Source organism: Schistocerca piceifrons, chromosome 2, assembly GCF_021461385.2.
Source record: "Schistocerca piceifrons isolate TAMUIC-IGC-003096 chromosome 2, iqSchPice1.1, whole genome shotgun sequence".
In the NCBI taxonomy this organism is placed as follows: domain Eukaryota; kingdom Metazoa; phylum Arthropoda; class Insecta; order Orthoptera; family Acrididae; genus Schistocerca; species Schistocerca piceifrons.
Genome location: NC_060139.1, coordinates 510282159 through 510302817, shown reverse-complemented (window position 1 = coordinate 510302817; position 20659 = coordinate 510282159). Strand labels below are relative to the sequence as shown.

General features: G+C 42.1%; 1 protein-coding gene across 1 annotated transcript in view; it reads left to right on the top strand.

Annotated features, from left to right (window-relative positions):
- The window catches only part of LOC124775522 (juvenile hormone esterase-like), an 82783-nt gene that overhangs the window by 25088 nt on the left and 37036 nt on the right, over positions 1 to 20659 (top strand). The window contains exons 3-4 of the mRNA XM_047250354.1: positions 3120 to 3279; positions 17422 to 17607. Of these exons, the coding sequence (XP_047106310.1) occupies positions 3120 to 3279; positions 17422 to 17607 (346 nt within the window). The remainder of the gene's footprint in view (positions 1 to 3119; positions 3280 to 17421; positions 17608 to 20659) is intronic.

Here is a 20659-nt window from a genome sequence, read left to right as displayed (position 1 = left end):
GTTACGGAAGCCTATAGATGCACCACGGCTCAATATTTCTGCAGGGGAATTCCATGTCGAGCCGCTGCACTGTGTCGGGCAAAAGGACGTCCGGAACGATATAAGGAGGTTATCAGCTCTTATGGAAGTTCTTGTCGAGGGAATATGAAAAAAACCTGTAACATACACTACTGGCCATTAAAACTGTAACACCAAGAAGAAATACAGATGATAAACGGGTATTCATTAGACAAATGTATTATAGTAGAACTGACATGTGATTACATTTTCACACAATTTGGGTGCATAGATCCTGAGAAATCAGTACGCAGAAAAACCACCTCTTGCCGTAATAACGGCCTTGATTCACCTGGGCATAGAGTCAAACAGAGATTGGATGGCATGTACAGGTGTAAGTAGGCCGTTTAGGTTTTTATGTTGGTAACGTCACGTAGCGCTCTTTATGAGAATCAGTGACTGTGCTGGGTACAGTCTGTGGCTGGTTGGCATTGTTGGAATATTCGCTATTGTAGTGTTGGGCAGTTGGATGTGAACAGCGCGTAGCGTTGCGCAGTCGTAGGTGAGCCGCCAGCAATGGTGTATGTGGGGAGAGAGATGTCACAATTTTGAGAGCGGACGATGTGGACGTGTGTCCATCAGAAAGAGTAAATTTGTAATACCTTACATCATGGGCTGATATATATGATCACTTTTGAACATTATTAAGGTAAATACATTGTTTGTTCTCTATCAATATCTTTCATTTGCTAACTATGCCTATCAGTAGTTAGTGCCTTCAGTAGCTAGAATCTTTTATTTAGCTTCCAGTATTGGCGCTCGCTGATTGCAGTAGTTCGAGTAACGAAGGTTTTTGTGAAGTAAGTGATTCATGAAAGGTATAGTCAGGGCCATTATTTTGTAGGGATTATTGAAGGTCAGGTTGCGTTGCGCATAAAATATTGTCTGTCAGCTTAGTATTGATCAGAATAAGGAAAGAGCGAAATGTCTGAGTACGTTCAGTTCTGCTCAGCTGTTTGAAAATCAAATAACGTAAGGGGTTTATCAACACAGTCATTCATAAATTTTTCTATGGGGGTGTTTTACAGGTACAGCTGCCTATGCAGCTTCAAAACGATACCACAGTTCATCAAGAGTAGTGACTGGCGTATTGTAACGAGCCATTTTCAATTGGTGAGACATCTGGAGAATACGCTGGCCAGGGCAGCAGTCGAACATTTCCTGTATCCAGAAAAGCCTGTACAGGACCTGTAACATACGGTCGTCCTTTATCCTGCTGAAATGTAGGGTTTCGCAGGGATCGAATGAAGGGTAGAGCCACGGGTTGTAATACATCTGAAATGTAACGTCCACAATTGAAAGTGCTGTCAATGCGAACGTGACTGAGACGTGTAACCAATGTCAACCCATACCATCAAGCCGGGTGATACGCCAGTATGGCGATGACGAATACACGCTTCCATTATGCGTTCACCGCGATGTCGCCAAACACGCATGCCACCATCATGATGCTCTAAACAGAACCTGGATTCGTCCGAAAAAATGACGTTTTGCCATTCGTGTTTTGCCATTCGTGCACCCAGATTCTTCGTTGAGTACACCATCGCAGGCGCTCCTGTCTGTGATGCAGCGTCAAGGGTAACCGCAGCCGTGGTCTCCGAGCTGACAGTCAATGCTGCTGCAAACGTCGTCGAACTGTTAGTGCAGATGGTTGGTGTCTTCCAATCGTCCCCATCTGTTGACTCAGGGCTCGAGACGTGGCTGCACGATCCGTTACAGCCATGCGGATAAGATGCCCGTCATCTCCACTGCTAGTGATAAGAGGCCGTTGGGATCCAGCTCGACGTTCCGTATTACCCTCCTAAACCCACCGATTCGATATTCTGCTAACAGTCATTGGATCTCGACCAAAACGAGCAGCAATGCCACTGTACGATAAACCTCAATCGCGATAGGCTACAATCCGACCATTATCACTGTCGGAAACGTGATGGTACGCATTTCTCCTCCTTACACGAGGCATCACAACAACGTTTCACCAGGCAACGCCGGTCAACTGCAGTTTGTATATGAGAAATCGGTTGGAAACTTTCCTCATATCAGCACGTTGTAGATGTCGCCACCGGCGCCAACCTTGTGTGAATGCTCTGAAAAGCTCATTATTTGCATATCACAGCATCTTCTTCCTGTCGGTTAAATTTCACGTCTGTAGCATGTCGTCTTCGTGGTGTAGCAATTTTAATGGCCAGTAGTGTATGTTTTATTCAAAGTAGCCGGCCGTCTTAACACGATTTTTGTAGTAGCTGTACATAAACAAATTGTCAACGGCTAACAAGCGGGTTGAGCGTACTACATAGGACTGATTCTAACTTTCCCATTACCTACATTCTCCGGTCTGCTGAAAAAACTAGACTGCTCTACTAAAGAGATTCCTTACACTACACTTGTACACCTTCTTTTGGAGTACTGCTGTGGGTGTGGGATTCGCTTGAGACAGGGATGACGGACGATATCTATAAACTTGAAAGGAGGTAATCTCGTTTTGTATTATCGCGAGATAAGGGAGAAAGTGCGACCGATATGATGATCGGATAGAGTGGGGGGGGGGGGGGAGATCATTAAAACAATGACGTTTTTCGCTGCCGTAGGACCTTCCCACGAAATTTCAATCACCAACTTTCTCCTCAGAGTGTGAAAATATTTTGTAAGCGAAATCAGGGTTCTCACAGAAAGATTTACATGTTCGTTATTCCCGTGCGCTGTCCAACAGTGGACCGGTAGAGAAGTGTCTTAAAAATGATTCGATGAATCCTATGCCAGGCAATTAAATTGTGAATTGCAGAGCAGTCGTGTAGATGTAGATGTAGACATAGATTCTACACTTGGTGCTAGAATAGTACTGTCAGAAATTACTGTACATTAAATAAATATTAATTCTTATTGCATGCAGCGCACTACAATTTCCACCGTCACTTAGTATTCGAAATTTTGAAGGAATTAAGTTCCTTCACGCATGAATGCAGATGATCAACATTCATTTGAAAATAAAATAAAATTTTCAGTTCTCTGATTATCAAGCGCTGCTTATTTTTCTGTGATCATCTGCTTCAATTACGTTTCAGCTACCAACAAGAGAAAATGAAGATCTCATCCCCGTTATGGTGTGGATACATGGAGGAGGATTTTTGGTAGGTTCTGGGAGTACGGAAGTTTATGGGCCAGATCATCTCATGGAACATGATGTTTTGTTAGTGACCTTCAACTATCGTCTTGGAGCGCTCGGTAGGTTCATATTTCAGCCAAAACACGTCTACTTCTTAGAATTTATTATGTTAATGTTTCTAGGTTATGTCTGTTTACAACTAGATAAATGCGTCTACAAATCTTATAGTATTAATTTTTTATTGGTGCATATGAGTATCAGCTTTATCTACGGTAATGATAGAAAGTGAAAAAATGAATTAAAAATTGTTCCCCGTCCGGGACTTGTATTCAGTTCTCCTGCTTCCTACTCACATATAAAGGGGGGTACTAATCCTATATCTCAGAACTTTGGCAACAAGAACTCTTTTATGAAGAGCAAAATACGCTGAAAGCATGAAGTTTGTGTTAGTGAGGGCATTGGACTTGAGGACTCCGTGACGCTGCCTCTCTCATACTGCTACGGTGTTGTTAGAGCTAATACATCTGTCAAGTAAGAGAAGTCTGCCGCCAGTGACACAAACTGTGATTCATTTCTTCAGCTTCTAACATAATCGTAGATAAATGCAGTTCACATTTTTCTAGACGTGTTTCCCCTTAATTCATTGAATTCTAGCGACCTTAAATACATACAAATTTTCACTTAAATGCAGAACTACTAATTTACATATTGTGCCATTGCACTTAGAAGCTACAAATACTTCTGATCCTGGCACTATATTGCAAAATACATGCTTTTTATTACGTCTGGTACGTGTGTTCGCTATTTTACTGATGAAGGTAGTTGTCTAGTAATCGAAACGTCCAGCGTAGCGGGTCCAAACCTGCTTCAGTTTTCAATGAGAATCATTAGCAATGGCGGCCGAAGTCTTCCGGCATAAGAAGTCACCCTCATTCTCTCAACGGCCTTGTCGAAGAGGGCAGTCGGGCGGACGAAGGTTCAAGACACTCTCTTGCTCTTGGCAGGGGAAACGGTCTATATGGACTGATGATCTCTTCATCGGCAAAATATTCCAGATAAGTCCTCCATTCAGATCTCGGGGACTGCCAAGAAGATAGAGGACAATCAGAAACAGATGGCATAATCAAAGAAAGGTTAACGCTCTAAGAGTCAGAGTTTGAAATGTCAGATGTTGGAATGTGGCAGGGAAGCCCGGAAATATGAAACGGAAATTGTAAGGGCTCAATCTAGATGTAGTGAGCGTAAGCGAAGTTAAATGCTAACAATTTAAGAATTTCTGGTCCGGTGAGAACTGTGGATGATCAACAGCAGCATCAACGGCACATCGAACTAGAATTAGTTATGAATAGGAATGTAGGGAAAAGAGCGAGCTGCTGTGAACGGTTCAGTGATGGGATACTGCTCAGAACCGTGCATCGCGCCACATTTACCAGCTCCATCCCGCCTGCGGCCGACCACTCCGTTCTGCGGGCAGCCGATTTCAATCATACCGGGAACAAAAGTAAGCGAGCTGCAATGCGCTTTCGAGGCCGGAGACCTGTACGGGTGCCCGGTCCTGCCCAGGTGTCAACAGGGTGCGGTACACTAAGGAAACAGACAGCACTGGGAAGGCGGAAACAAGGGGCAACAGGCGAGCGGAATAGCTTTATGAATCGTCTGCTTTCCTCTGAGAATCGTGAAGCTTTGATATGCTAGGAAGAGACTGTTCTTTAGCCTTTGTAAAGAAAAATAAATTTCTTTCTTTCTGATCTGCTGCTTTGCTTATTTGCCTGTATTGTGTTTATGTAGGTCTTCTTCGCTTTTTAGTTTGGATTTTGGAATTTAGCCCGTCTATTTTCTATATATCGTATACATTGGTAACTGGGAAGTACACTGCCTTGGAGAAATATGACCAGAACAACTGTTATCAAGAAAATATTAGATTCATAAAAATGTTATTCAGCACACTGAAAGGCCAGATACAAGAACGTAAGATAGTACGGTAAACAACTTCATGGAACATGAAAACTAAACTTTTAATTATTACATGATATTTAATTTCATCCATATCTTGCAGCTTCAAACGTGACTGTATTCAGTTCGCTGTAAATATTAATGAAAAGACGCCTTCAGTCACAACTTCTCTTGTTTTATTAAGTACACGATGCATTCCGGATCTTTTGGATGCATCATCAAGTGTCATTTGCCTTGACACATGTTTTATTTTTCCTCTAGAATGAGGTGAAATGCATATTCCAGTCACGAAAAGATTTCATGTTAGGTTCCGATTTTTCACAAGTCAAAATCTGAAAATATGTTGGAAATAGTTGAAAAGATGAACACTGTAAACCTACCACATAATCCAAGAAAAGCATTTTCATTCTTTTAGCACCATCATACATTCTTTTCTCCGTCCTGTTTGTACATATCACTTCATTCAAGAGGCACGTTTGCATACACATGTTTGTAGACACTCCACAGTTATTTTTGTACATGGTGTGATCTAAGATGTATTTACTCGTAGTGCTAAGGATCTAATTATAAAACAATTGACGTATGCAGGGAATAACTTTAGAATAAGACTTTAAAAATACTGAAATAAATGGGACTTGAGGAATCAGTTTGTACATAGATTCCGGTTTTTTCATTTTATGGAATTATATCTCCAGTTGTTCTAACAGATTTGTTGTTCTACAATTGGCTTCATTATGTAGTGCTACCAAATTATTTTCTAGGCTGTTGATGACATGCTTCGTTTCAACATATGTTGTGACATAACTGATTTTTCGAAGTGATTGAGCCTGAGAAGATTTATGTGTTCTTGAGGACGGGTTTTCAAGTTTCTGCGTGAAACCCTGAAAACAGTTTGTCAAGAGACAAAGGTAGTAAACATGATAAATATGAAACTCAGTAATAACTGTTCCATCATTCGGAAAGCTGACAAAAGCAACTCTGTAGTAATTGTAAACAAAAATGAATACATCACTAAAGCACTGAATTTCTTTTCTGAAAACAACATAACAGAGCTCAGATAAGATCCAACTGCAAAACTGCACTACAAAATCAGAAGATATTGTTAGTAAATGCAATTTCTTCTTCGCAGAAAAACAAGCAAAAGTATTCATTTTGATGAATCACACAGCCACAAGACTAAGAGATCAACCCAAGACCCATAAACCTCATGTTCCACTCAAGCCTACTGATAGTTTTACAAATACACCTGCCTCCAAATTGATGAAAGAATTTCTGAAGTAGTACTATACGTTTGGAAAGCCATATTTAGTTGAGAACACAACTGAATTACCAACTAAAATTAAAGAAATAAATATGCATGAAGGTGCCAGATTGGCCTCTTTTGATATAATTATTTACAAATGTACCAACTCAAGAAACTATAGACATAATCTTCGAATACTTAGGTGTTGTTGCTGTTGTTGTTGTTGTCTTCGGTCATGAGACTGGTTTGATGCAGCTCTCCATGTTTATCCTGCGCAAGCTTCTTCATCTCCAAGTAACTACTGCAATCTACATCCTTCTGAATCTGCTTAGTGTATTCATCTCTTGGTCTCCTTCTACGACTTTTACCCTCCACGCTGCTCTCCAGTACTAAATTGGTGATCCCTTGATTTCTCAGAATAAGTCATACCAACCGAACCATTCTTCTAGTCAACTTGTGCCACAAATTCCTCTTCTCCCCAATTCTATTCGGTTACGTGATCTACCCATTTATCATCAGCATTCTTCTTTAGCACCACATTTTGAAAGCTCCTATTCTCTTCTTGTCTAAACTATTTATCGTCCTTGTTTCACTTCCAAATATGGATACACTTCACGCAAATACTTTCAGAAAAACTTCCTGAAACTTAAATCCATACACGATGTTAACGAATTTCTCTTCTACAGAAACGCTACTCTTGCCATTGCCACTCGACATATTATAACCTCTCTTCCTCGACTATCATCACCAATTTTTTTCCCCAAATAGCAAAGCTAATCTACTACTTTAGATGTCTCATTTCCTAATCTAATAACCTCAGCATCACCTGATTTAATTTGACTGCACTTCATTGTCCTCGTTTTGCTTTTGTTGATGTTTATCCTATATCCTACTCTCAAGACACTTTCCATTCCGTTGAACTGCTCTGCCAGGTCCTTTACTGTCTCTCACAGAATTACAATGTCATCGGCAAACCTCAAAGTTTTTACATCTTCACCATGGATTTTAATTCCTACTAGAAATTTTTCTTTGGTCTCCTTAACTGCTTGCTCAATATACAGATCGCATAACATCGGATATACGCTACAACCCTTCCCAACCACTACTTCCCCTTCATGCCCACCAACTCATAACTGCCATCTGGTTTCTGTACAAATTGTAAATAGCGTTCCTCTCCCTGTGTTTGACCCCCTGCACTTTCAGAATTTGAAAGAGAGTATTCTAGTCAACAGTGGCAAAAGCTTTCTCTAAGTCTACAAATGCTAGAAACGTATGTTTGCCTTTCCTTAAACTATCTTCTAAGATAAGTCATAGGGTCAGTAGTGCCACACATGTTCCAACATTTCTACAGATTCCAAGCTGATCTTCCCTGAGGTAGGCTTCAATCAGTTCTTCCATTTGTCTGTAAAGAATTCGTTGTAGTATTTTGCAGTTGTGACTCATTAAACTAATAGTTGGGTAATTTTCACAACTGTCAACACCTGCTTTCTTTGGGGATTGAATTATTATATTCTTTTTCTAGTATGATGGTATTTAGCCGCGCTTATACATGTTTGCTCAACAGATGGTATAGTTTTGTCAGGGCTGGCTCTGCCAAGTCTATCAGTAGTTTTAATGGAATGTTGTCTACTCCCGGGGCCTTGTTTCGACTTAGGTCTTTTAGTGCTCTATCAAATTCTTCATGCAGTATCATATAACCCTTTTCATCTTCATCTACGTTCTCATATATTTCCATAACATTGCCTCCAAATACATCGCACCTGTATAGACCGTCTATATAATCCTGTTACCTTTCTGCTTTCCCTTCTTTGCTTGGAAACATTTTTCCATCTGAGCCCTGGATATTCATACAAGAGGTACTCTCTTCTCCAAACGTCTCTTTAATTTTCCTGTAGGCAGTATCTATCTTAGCCCTCATGATATATGCCTTTAAATCCGTACATTTGTCCTCCAGCTATCCCTGCTTAGCCATTTTGCACTTCCTGGCGATCTCACTTTTGATTTTTTTGTATTTTTTTTGACTACTTCATTTACTGCATTTTTATATTTTCTCCTATCACCAATTAAATTCAATATATCTTCTGTTACCCAAGGATTTCTACCAGTCCTCGTCTTTTTACCTACTTGATCCTTTACTGCCTTCCATATTTCATCTTTCAAAGCTACTCTTTTTTTTTCTACTGTATTTCTTTCCCCTAGTTCTTGACAATTGTTCCCTAATGCTCTCACTGAAACTCCCTACAACCCCTGGATATTTCAGTTTATCCAGGTCCCATCTCCTTAAATTCCCACATTCTTGCAGTTTCCTCACTTTTAATCTACAGGTCACAATCAATAGCGGCCAGAGTCCATGTATGTTCCTGGAAACGCCTTAAAATTTAAAATCTTCTTCCTAAATCTTTATCTTAGCACCTACTAGAATCTATCTAAAATCTTAAGTGTCTCCAGGCGTCTTTCACGTCTACAGCCTTCTTTTATGATTCTTAAACCAAGTGTTAGCTATCCCTTCATTATATGAATAAGTTCTTTTATCTCATAATACATTTCTTTAATCTCTTCATAATCTGCGAAGATTTTTGGCATGTAATCTTGTACTAATGTGGTAGGTGTGGGCTTCGTGTCTATCTTGGCTATATTAATGGGTTCACTATGTTGTTTGTAGTAGCTTACCCGATCTCCTATTTTTTTATTCGTTATTAAACCTACTCCTGCATTACCCCTATTTAATTTTTTATTTATAACCCTGTACTCATCTGACCAGAAGTCTTGTTCGTCCTGCCACCGATCTTCACTAATTAAGACTATACTTAAGTTTAACCTATGCACTTCCGTTTTTAATTTTTCTAAACTACTACCCGATTGAGGGATCTGTGACATTCCACGTTCCAATCCGTAGAAGGCCGGTTTTTTTCTTCTGATGCCAAGTATTTAGTAAAACATAAAAAATTTGTCATTTACAGGAATCAAGAACATGTTGCTGTTAATATTGTGTCACAGTTATTTTACATTTAATGGGAAAGTTTACCAGCAGAATATGAGTCTTGCCATGAATGTAAGTTCTTTAATGAAAACAATAGACTCAAAAGTAGAATTATATATTACTGGAGATGATATCTTGATGATATCTTGCTGCTGTTTGATGGAACAAACGAGGAGTTTGAAGAACTACTAACAGTATTCAATTCTTTGCACAAAAAGATAAAATTCACAGTAGGAGATGAGGTCAACAAAAGCATAGATTTCCTGGACCTTAAAATTCACCAACCATCAACAAAAACATAAGTTCAGCATACACAGCAAACACACATACACTGACATCACAGTGAACAACTCAGCACCCATCCAACCACACAGAAACATCCTGAATTTAGGTCCATGCTCTCTTGATTTAGAAGAAAGCACCCTCAAGAATGAGACAGTAGCAACAGAGAGCGTTGCCATAAGTAATGGCTACACAGCCAAAACAGTTGACAATTTAGATAGACAAATACAGAAAAGTAAGACAATAAATGGCCACACTGTGAAACCAAAGACCCATATCACAAAAAATCGCTAACGTTTCAAACAAAAATGTAACAGTTGCATTCTGAACTAATAATAAGCTACGAAACTTACTCGTCCGTAACATAAAATAAATTATCAAAAAAAAAAAAAAAACCAGTGGAGTGTTCAAAGTATACGAGTAATGCTCCAGTTATCCTGCCTACTATATAGGGAAAACAGACAGGAACTTTAAAATCCGTCATCAAGAACACACAAATAGTTTCAGGCTCAAACGACTTAGAAAAATCAGCTATTGCATAACGTATGTTGGAGACGAATCATGTCATCAACAGTCTAGAAACCAATTTGGTAGTACTACATCATGAAACCAATGGTAAGACCGTAAATCTGTTAGAACAACTGGAGACATAACTCCACAAAATAAAAAGACCGGATTTATGTTAAATGAACAAACAGATTTCGCAAGTCCCAGTTATTTCAGTAATTTTAAAGACTTATTCTAAATATATTCCCTGCATACGTCAATTATTTGATAATTATGACTTTGGCACTACGAATAAATACATCTTTGATTACAGCATGTACAAAAATATCTCTGCAGCGCTGCCCCTTGAGTGAAGTGATATACACGAACAAGGCGGAGAAAATAATTTATGATGGTGCTAAAAAGTAAAAAACGCTTTTCTTGGATTGTGTGGTATGTTTATAGTGTTCATCTTTCAACTATTTTGCCCATACTTTCCGCGTTTGACTTATGAAAATCGTGACCTAAAGTGAATCTTTTCATGACAGGAATATGCATTTCACATCATTCAACAGAAAAAATAAACCATGTGTTAAGACAAATGACACCTGATGATGGACCAAGATGGTCCGAAGTGCATCTTTTACTTCATAAAAGACGAGAAGTTGTGTATTACATGATATACTAAAGGCCCGGGACAGTTCCACATCTCATTGAAGAAAACATATTTTGTTCATTAGTTATGTGGACTTGTTGCAACAGGCAGAAGGTACACACTGTGCCCCTGGGATGATTGAACGTAAGATGTGTCACCCGATGTCTAGGTGGTCTTGAGGATGGGTGTGCTGACTATATAGCGCGGCTCTCTGAGCTACCCAAACGAAGACGATTAATGCAAACGAGGTAGTCCCGCACAAGCAAGTACATACAACTAAGATGGGAAGAGGAGGTAAGAAAAAAAATTTCTTGGTTGAGGTAAAAGGAAAAATTCACGTTAACTGCTTATAGAGGTAGATCAAATTTGAAATACTGTATAAATATTAAATTTTTATTAGCAGAATCTTGCACCAGGCCACTATGATTGGGACTGACACAAATTTAAGCAATGGCCCTAAATACCTTAGGCTTACCATATTGAAACCTAAATAATACAAATGAGCTCGCTCATCAATTAAAATGCAACTAACCTGATGGCTAGCCAGCTCAAGAAATTTACAGGAAACTTAAATACAGAATTTGCAATAACGTCTTAACTGGGTTACAAATTTAGATCACCAAGACCTGCAATGCTGTCCAGCATTGTACACGTAAAATCCCAAAACACAAAACAAGAGAAATTAAGCTTCAGTATCGCAGAGTTTACCGCAGTTCCAACGGTGAGCCCAAAAGTGGATAACAGATCGCGTACATCCAGCAAAACAACCATCCGGTGATGTAACCATCGCTTAAACTTAGTAGTCCACATCGGTAATACAAAAACACATCAAAATGTCCATCAATTGCAATGCTAATAAAATACGTTAATTGGGCTCTGAGCACTATGGGACTGAACATCTTTGGTCATCAGTCCCAGAGAACTTAGAACTACTTAAACCTAACTACCCTAAGGACATCATAACACACCCAGACATCACGAGGCAGAGAAAATCCCTGACCCCGCCGGGAATCGAACCGGGAACCCGGGCGCGGGACATGAATTGGGAACAAATCGCTCACATGATGCCTAACCATATCACAATGCGCATAGCCGGAGACAGAGTAGCTGAAGGCAGTCTGTTAAAATACACTACTGCCCATTAATATTGCTACACCACGAAGACGACATGCTACAGACGCGCAATTTAACAGACAGGAATAAGATGCTGTGATATGCAAATGATTAGCTTTTCAGAGCATTCACACAAGGTTTCCGCCGGTGGCGACACCCACAACGTGCTGACATGAGGAAGTTTCCAACCGATTTCTCACACACAAACAGCAGTTGACCGCCGTTGCCTGGTGAAACGTTATTGTGATTCCTCGTGTAAGGAGGAGAAATACGTACCATCAAGTTTCCGACTTTGATAAAGGTCGGATTGTAGCCTGTCGCGATTGCACTTTATCGTATCGCGACATTGATGCTCGCGTTGGTCGAGATACAATGACTGTTAGCAGAATATGGAATCGGTGGGTTCAGGGGGTAATGTGGAACGCCGTGCTGGATCCCAACGACCTCGTGTCACTAGCAGTCGAGATGACGGGCATCCTATCCGCATGGCTGTGACGGATCGTGCAGCCACGTCTCGATCCCTGAGTCAACAGATGGGGACGTTTGCAAGACAACAACCAACTCCACGAACCGTTCGACGACATTTGCAGTAGCATGGACTATCAGCTCGGAGACCATGGGTGCGGTTACCCTTGACGCTGCATCACAGACAGGAGCACCTGCGATGGTGTACTCAACGACGAACCTGGGTGCACGAATGGCAATACGTCATTTTTTCGGACGAATCCAGGTTCTGTTTACAGCATCATGATGGTGGCATGCGTGTTTGGCGACATCGCGGTGAACGCACATTGGAAGCGTGCATTCGTCATCGCCATACTGGCGTATCAGCCGGCGTGATGGTATGGGGTGCCACTTGTTACACGTCTCGGTCACCTCTTGTTCACATTGACAGCACTTTGAGCAGTGGACACTACTTTTCAGATGTGTTACAACCCGTGGCTCTACCCTTCATTCGATCCCTGCGAAACCCTACATTTCAGCAGGGTAATGCACGACTGCATGTGCAGGTCCTTTACACGCCTTTCTGGATACAGAAAATGTTCGACTGCTGCCCTGGCCACCACATTCTGCAGATCTCTCCCCAATTGAATACGTCTGGTCGATGGTGGCCGAGCAACTGGCTCGTCACAATACGCCAGTCACTAATCTTAATGAACTGTGGTATCGTGTTGAAGTTGCATGGGCAGCTGTACCTGGACGCCGGCCACGGTGGTCTCGCGGTTCTAGGCGCGCAGTCCGGAAACGCGCGACTGCTACGGTCGCAGGTTCGAATCCTGCCTCGGGCATGGATGTGTGTGATGTTCTTAGGTTAGTTAGGTTTAAGCAGTTCTAAGTTCTAGGGGACTGATGACCACAGCTGTTAAGTCCCATAGTGCTCAGAGCCATTTGAACCATTTTGTACCTGGACACGCCATCCAAGCTCTGTTTGACTCAATGCCCATTCGTATCAAGGCCGTTATTACGGCCAGAGGTGGTTGTTCTGGGCACTGATTTCTCAGGATCTATGCACCCAAATCGTGTGAAAATATGATCACTTGTTTGTTCTAGTATAATATATTTGTCCAATGAATACCCGTTTATCATCTGTATTTCTTCTTGGTGTAGCAATTTTAGTGGCCAGTAGTGTAGAATCTCAAGCCAGCCCTCAGCCACGCTGGGAAAACATATGCTGCAGGAAGCAATTACAACTCTTGGATCCAGAGTTCGGAAAATACCTTCACTTCCAGAAGATCAGCTTCATGTTCAGCAAATACGGCTTTAATGGAAAAATGGAAGGCCTGCAAAATCAGTTCGGCCCATCGGCCAACGTGCAACCAAAATTCGCCAAGACCAATAGGACAGTCAGCACTGCGTAGTGCTGCCAGGTCGCGCAGCCTGGGGTGCTACCACAGGTGCGCAAAACGCCCAGTAGCGCACATATCCTTCTAAGCGGTCTACTTAGGTTCCGTGCCCTCGCCTAGTTGCCCACAGGCCAGCTCCCTCATGGCTTCACTGCCCTTCCAATCTCGGAGGCCCACGTAGCTACACTGCGCGATACTCTACCAGAGATACGCAGTGTGCGATGGATCGACTCGAGCCGCCGCGCCTCAGTTTCTACTCCTTATTACTATTTAAATTGTTAAATATGATTTTGCTTACTCTATTTAACACTTGTACCAGAGGAGCGTAATTGTGGTTGTGGTGAAAATTAGACGTGAAGCGAAAGATTCAGTCTTTGTTGGACGGGACACCCCATCGTGGGAAGTTCGGCCACCGCGTTGCCAGTCTTATTTCACATGTCACCACACCGGACGAATTGCGTGTCGGTGTGATGATGAAAGGATTATGAGGACAATTCCAACATCCAGTCCACGAGCGGACAAAATCCCCAACCCGACCGAGAACCGAAATCGGGCGCTTTGCTTGATACACAAACAAGTTACCAATCAGCTATGCAGGCGCACACGTGTCCCGTAATTCGCGTAAATAACGGGCCGCCGATACAAGTACATGGCGATAGCACACGATAGGGACCAATATGGGTGCCATAGGGTTTATATCAGACGAATTTGGTGGCTGATATTTTAAACCATACTATCACAGTTTTCGTTGAACGACAAAAACGACTATACTGATGAAAGATGACTTTACTGCCGCTGAAGATGTTGTTGTTGTGGTCTTCAGTCATGAGACTGGTTTGATACAGCTCTCCGTGCTACTTTATCCTGTGTAAGTTTCTTCATCTCCCAGTACCTACTGCAGTCTACATCCTCCTGAATCTGCTTAGTGTATTCATCTCTTGGTCTCCCTCTAGGATTTTTACTCTCCACGATGCCCTCCACTACTAAATTGGTGATCCCTTGATGCCTCAGAACATGTCCTACCAACCGATCCCTTCTTCTGGTCAAGTTGTGCCACAAACTTCACTTCTCCCCAGTTCTATTCCATACCTCCTCATTAGTTATGTGATCTACCCATCTAATCTTCAGCATTCTTCTGTAGCATCACATTTCGAAAGGATCTGTTCTCTTCTTGTCTAAACTATTTATCGTCCATGGTTCACTTCCATACAGGGCTAAACTCCATACAAATACTTTCAGAATCGATTTCCTGACACTTAAATATATACTCGATGTTAACAAATTTCTCTTCTTCAGAAACGCTTTGCTTGCCATTGCCAGTCTACATTTTATATCCTCTCTACTTCGACCATCATCAAATATTTTGCTCCCCAAATAGCAAAATTCCTTTACTACTTTAAGTGTCTCATTTCGTAATTTAATTCCCTCAGCATCACGCAACTTAATTCGACTACATTCCATTATCCTTTTTTTGCTTTTGTTGATGTTCATGTTATACCCTCCTTTCAAGACACTGTCCATTCTGTTCAACTGCTCTTCCAAGTCCTTTGCTGTTTCCGACAGAATTGTAATGCCATTGGCGAACCTCAAAGTTTATCAAGCATGAAAGAATACAGGTTGTTCAAAGCTCTCACCGTATCTTCGGTTTCTACTACAGGTCCAATGCAAGCGCAGGAGGATGTTCCCGTCGCATGACACCGATCCCACCAGCCTGCGTCCGTGGTGCGGTGCAAATTTCGAGCCGCGGTTCACCTCGGTGACGGCGTTTGTGGAGAACACTATCGACTTAGTGTAGGAGAAATGTGATTCTCCTCAAGACCCGACACGTTAAAATTGATCGACTGTCCAATCCCGAAGATCTCATGCACATTACAACTGGCGATGTCTTTGGGTCAACATGTAAACATGTAGGGGTGGTCTGCTGTGGAGCTCCACGTTCAACAATGTACGATGAACGGTGTTCTCTGAAACACTTATGCGTGCACCAGCATTGTGCTCTTTCGGCAGAGATGGCATAGATCACCGTCTATCCTAAGGGATTTTCTCTGCCTCGTGATGATTGGGTGTTGTGTGATGTCCTTAGGTTAGTTAGGTTTAAGTAGTTCTAAGTTCTAGTGGACTGATGACCATAGATGTTAAGTCCCATAGGGCTCAGAGCCATTTGACCCATTTTCGAACCGTCTATCCTACTTAACAGAACAGACAAGCTTCCGAATCCCAAGTGCTGTAAAGACTCGTGGAGGCTCAACCGTTTGGCGTCTAGTGACTGTTTCACTGTCCTTCTACCTCTTTCCGCAGACGCTCACGACAGCAGTACGTCAATATTCGACCAGCTTCACTGTTTTCGAGATACTCTTTCACAGACCCTGCATAACAATAATCTGATCGTTGTCAAGTCGCTTATCTCAATGAATTTCCCAATTAGCAGTCCATATCTTCTCTAGGGTGATCCCCCGACCGTATATCAGAGTATATTTCCTTTGTTGATGGTAGGGAAAAAAATTATTACTTCTTTACATTTTCTATTGATAATTTTATGTTTACGTTTGTGTTATTTATGTCTGTATGACATCTATCTAGTCTTTCTTGTGTTCAAAGGTTCCCAGAAATTACTACAACCAGTCACCTTTTGTAATTTTCCAACTTTTAATACCTTGATCGGTTCCGAATCGCCTGGCGATTAACCACCAGATAGTACATATTTTTTCACCTATTGCATGTCTCGAGTATTGTGAGGTCCTTATAGCTGTGCTAAGCTATAAATAGGAAACATGTAGCCACTGAAGTCGACCTCATAATGTAAAACCTTCTTTCCACATTCAGTGTTTACATGTTTCGTTCTTACATTCAGCCACAGCTATATAACCCCAACAATTTTCCAAAAACGCACTAAATGTGTATCATATGATGAGCCGCTATGAGGTTCGAAAACGGTCGTGGTAATCAGAAATTGCAGGAAGCGACTGGTTGCAATAATTTCTGGAAACATTCACTCATCACAGTCGTGGTCTCCCACATCCGCAATGGGTGAAACTTCAGTATGCGAATTTATATTTTCTCTGTGTGTCTATTTTTTCAAAGATCTGATTTTCTAAATGATTTGTGGACATAAGGGCTATCTTCTTGATGACAGGGAAACCATACCGGATTTCTTATTTATTCCGTCAGGTCTCCCGTGTTACCAGTTCTCGAAATATTGGTTATTTTGGTAATAGATGTCACATCAAAGTATTCGAAATGCGAAAACTCTGTACAGAATAAACAAAATGACATGATGGGAAGATTCATGTACGAAGTGCGTGCTCTGCTGAGAAGAATTTTGGAGGTGTTTGCAGAAGGATATCTCACCAACTGAGCACTTAGCACACATTTTAACTAACGTCAACACGTAGTGGAAGTAATAAAACACATGTATTGAGCAATAAAGTGTCAAATATGCAGCGTATACATGAAACTTTTCTGGCCGCTGAACAGTATTCAAATAACACACGTGTCATAACGTTAATTACGTCATTCAGTTGTTCATGAACAGACATAACCTATATATCATTAATATAATTTTATTATCATCTGAGAATCAACATCTCAATTAAATTAAAAATAATTAGTGGAGAGTCCGAATGTTAGACGGTTTTGCACGTTGCTGGACTTGATTTCCTTCACCTCAGAACAGCTATTGCAATCACGTACTTTTCTCTCACGCAGGCTTTCTGTCTACGGAGGACGAGTTGGTGCCCGGAAACGCAGGTCTCAAAGATATGGTGATGGCTTTGAAGTGGGTGAAGATCAACATCGCCAGATTTGGCGGTGACCCGGGCAACGTCACCATATTTGGTGAGAGCGCGGGTGCCGTAGCCTGTCATATACTCTCCATGTCTTCTGCAGCCAAAGGTAAGACTCGTTCAGAGTGTGGGTGAAGTTTTTCTATTCGAGAACAATCATGACACTATAGAAAAACAGTGAAACTGACGAGCTTTAAATACATGAATCGTAGGAAGATGTGTACCAAAGGTACTGTCGCAGCGGAATCATCGGTCTTGTGTTAGCTTTTTTGAGCCATTCAGATGCGTCTATGTACCACCTGCTATTCACTTTGAAGAGTGTATGCAAAACATCTCTCGTGCGAACAGTGCTACATCACTCAGTATAAGCGGCGTGGTGCAGTTGTTGTATAAGACTTTTCTGATGATTGCTCTAAATCTGTTAAAGTGAATGTCAGACAGTTTATTAAGTGGATGGTGACTGTTTGACCATTCTCTTCATTTTCCAACTGAGCTACACTACCCGGCCTATAAATACGTTAAACTAATCTTCACTACTTATTTTAACGGCAGAAGGAAGAAGATGTGCAGTGCGGGTTGCAGCGTAACTATAAAGACTGCAAAATATCTAGGATAGTAAGAGGGAATATTTTAGGTATCTTATTGAAGATTCGAAATATACATTCACGGGCTGCTGAGTTGTAGAGAGATATTTCTTAGTGCGAGCGCATCCTTTTCCGCCCTGATGGTGGTGTCAGCCGTGGTGTGGATTCAAAAGACACTAAAAGCATGGGAGAGAAATCCAGAGAAAGCGCAACCTCTCACCACAGCCTTTGGACTGTGCTCGCTTCTTGGTCCAAGATGGCGTACGGCGCGCTTGATACGAAGGAACAATTGAAGGGCATCTTCACCCTGTCGACGATTAAGTAAGTTCATGACACGACATCTTCGGCGATGAGAGGTGGCAGATCTACCAGAGGCGGCATTGCGTTCCTCTTATCAAATTCCTCCTCCAACCCTCCCCCCCTCAAGTCCGCTTTCTGAAGAAAATCTCTGTCGCTAACCAGACCGGTGCCCTTTTGGCAAATTTCTTGCATCACCTCATATGATTTTATGAGTTTGACCGTACTCGAACCATGTCATAGCAGTTTACCAAAGCACACCTCACTTCAGTGGTAGGCCGGCCAGTGTGGCCGAGCGGTTCTAGGCGCTTCAGTCCGGAACCGTTCGAGCGCTACGGTCGCAGGTTCGAATCCTGCCTCGGGCATAGATGTGTGTGGTGTCCTTAAGTTAGCTAGGTTTAAGTAGTTCTAAGTTCTAGGGGACTGATGACCTCGGAAGCTAAGTCCCACAGTGCTCAGAGCCAATTCAGTGGTAGTGGCTTTTTTTCTTTCGTTCCCATATGCGGACGATGGCAGTATTTCTGTACCCACACTCATTCCTACGACGTAATTGAGCGTAAGCACACCTGTGAGGCGATACTCAAAAAGGGCTCTGAGCACTGTGGGACTTAACATCTGAGGTCATCAGTCCCCTAGACTTAGAACTACTTAAACCTAACCAACCTAAGGACATCACATCACATGCCCGAGGCAGGATTCTAACCTGCGACCGTAGCAGCAGTGCGGTTCCAGACTGAAGCGCCTAGAACCGCTCGACCACAACGGCCGGCTGAGGCGATGTCTTTGGCATCCCACAAGCGAGGAGCTGATAATGGATTGTATGGCTGCAGATCTGTTTTCGAAGTCTGGAGATGGGTTGAGAAGTGATCTGATGTAAAACGACCGTATGTCACTTACACAGCCCGTGACACAATGCTGCTATTCATCACATGAAAACGTTGCTACTCAAGGCAGTTGATTCTCACGGTGGATGTTTCTCTGGACAAGTGGTATTCAAGATCCGTCATTGACAGGGTGGTTCATTGTCTGCTCGACCTCTGTCATGCGGCGAACAGCCAAGCTGTCGAATGAGATTATCCGTCAAATGACGTTCATTACAACGCCTGATAACTTACCAGTCAAGCGACATGATGGGTTGTTATCTTCGAGTGCAGACAGGTGAACTCACACTTCGATAAGTGATTATTAGGATAGGTAATGCTGACTCAAACATTATCACAGCCTTACACTGAACTCTCAGTTTCTGAGGAGCAGATATGTGGAATCATAACTGAAATTTTACGTTTCTCCTGCCATTACAGTTTGCATTCATCGCCACAGGGAAACAAAAAATACATTGCCGGCCATGAAAACTAATTTACCGCTACACCAAAAATGGCTCTGAGCGCTATGCGACTTAACTTCTGAGGTCATCAGTCGCCTATAACGTAGAACTAATTAAACCTAACTAACCTAAGGACATCACTCACATCCATGCCCGAGGCAGGATTCGAACCTGTGACCGTAGCGGTCGCTCGGTTCCAGACTGTAGCGCCTAGAACCGCACGGCCACTCCGGCCGGCTTACCGCTACCCCAACTAGTGCCATTTTCATCAGAAACGACATGAGAGTAAAACTGTGAAAATCAAATATTGAAGAACGTAAAAGTATATGGTCAGAACCTATTCAGTTTATGGAGAATCCAAAGTTATCTTTCCAGTGTATTGGAGACATTTATCAAATTTACACCATCTGAAGGTTTCGCAGCCACTCCTTTTCTTTTAGTATCACACTCTGCGACTTGAGATTTTTGGCAGCAATTACACTGTATGTCATTTGCAGCACCATGACGGTGGCATGTAACAAGTGTGATACTGCCATTGAGCCTTGGAGGTGCTTGGCTAGGCAGACGTTTACGATTTAAGTACAACGGCGGAGGGGAGTTGGAATTACGTCCCCTATATTCTGGATGTAAGGGGGATATTACGCAGTAGATTTCTCTGGTGACAAGATCGTGTCACGCCTCATGTAAGAAGAAGTAACGTCTTCCAACATGTGTCAGGATTCGACAGAGACAGGATCGTCGTCTGTACAGTCTGTAATTTATCTCTCCGCACTATTACTTCTGGCTGCAGTCCCAATGCCAAGACCCATGCGACCAACGAATGGATTCAGGTTAGCTATAAGAGACGCCATGAGGCATCTCTAAGTTCCCGTGCGACTACCACCAGAGAGGCTAAACATATAGCTTGTTCGGTCATACCGGATCGTACAGAAACGTTCCGTACATTGAAAAGTGCT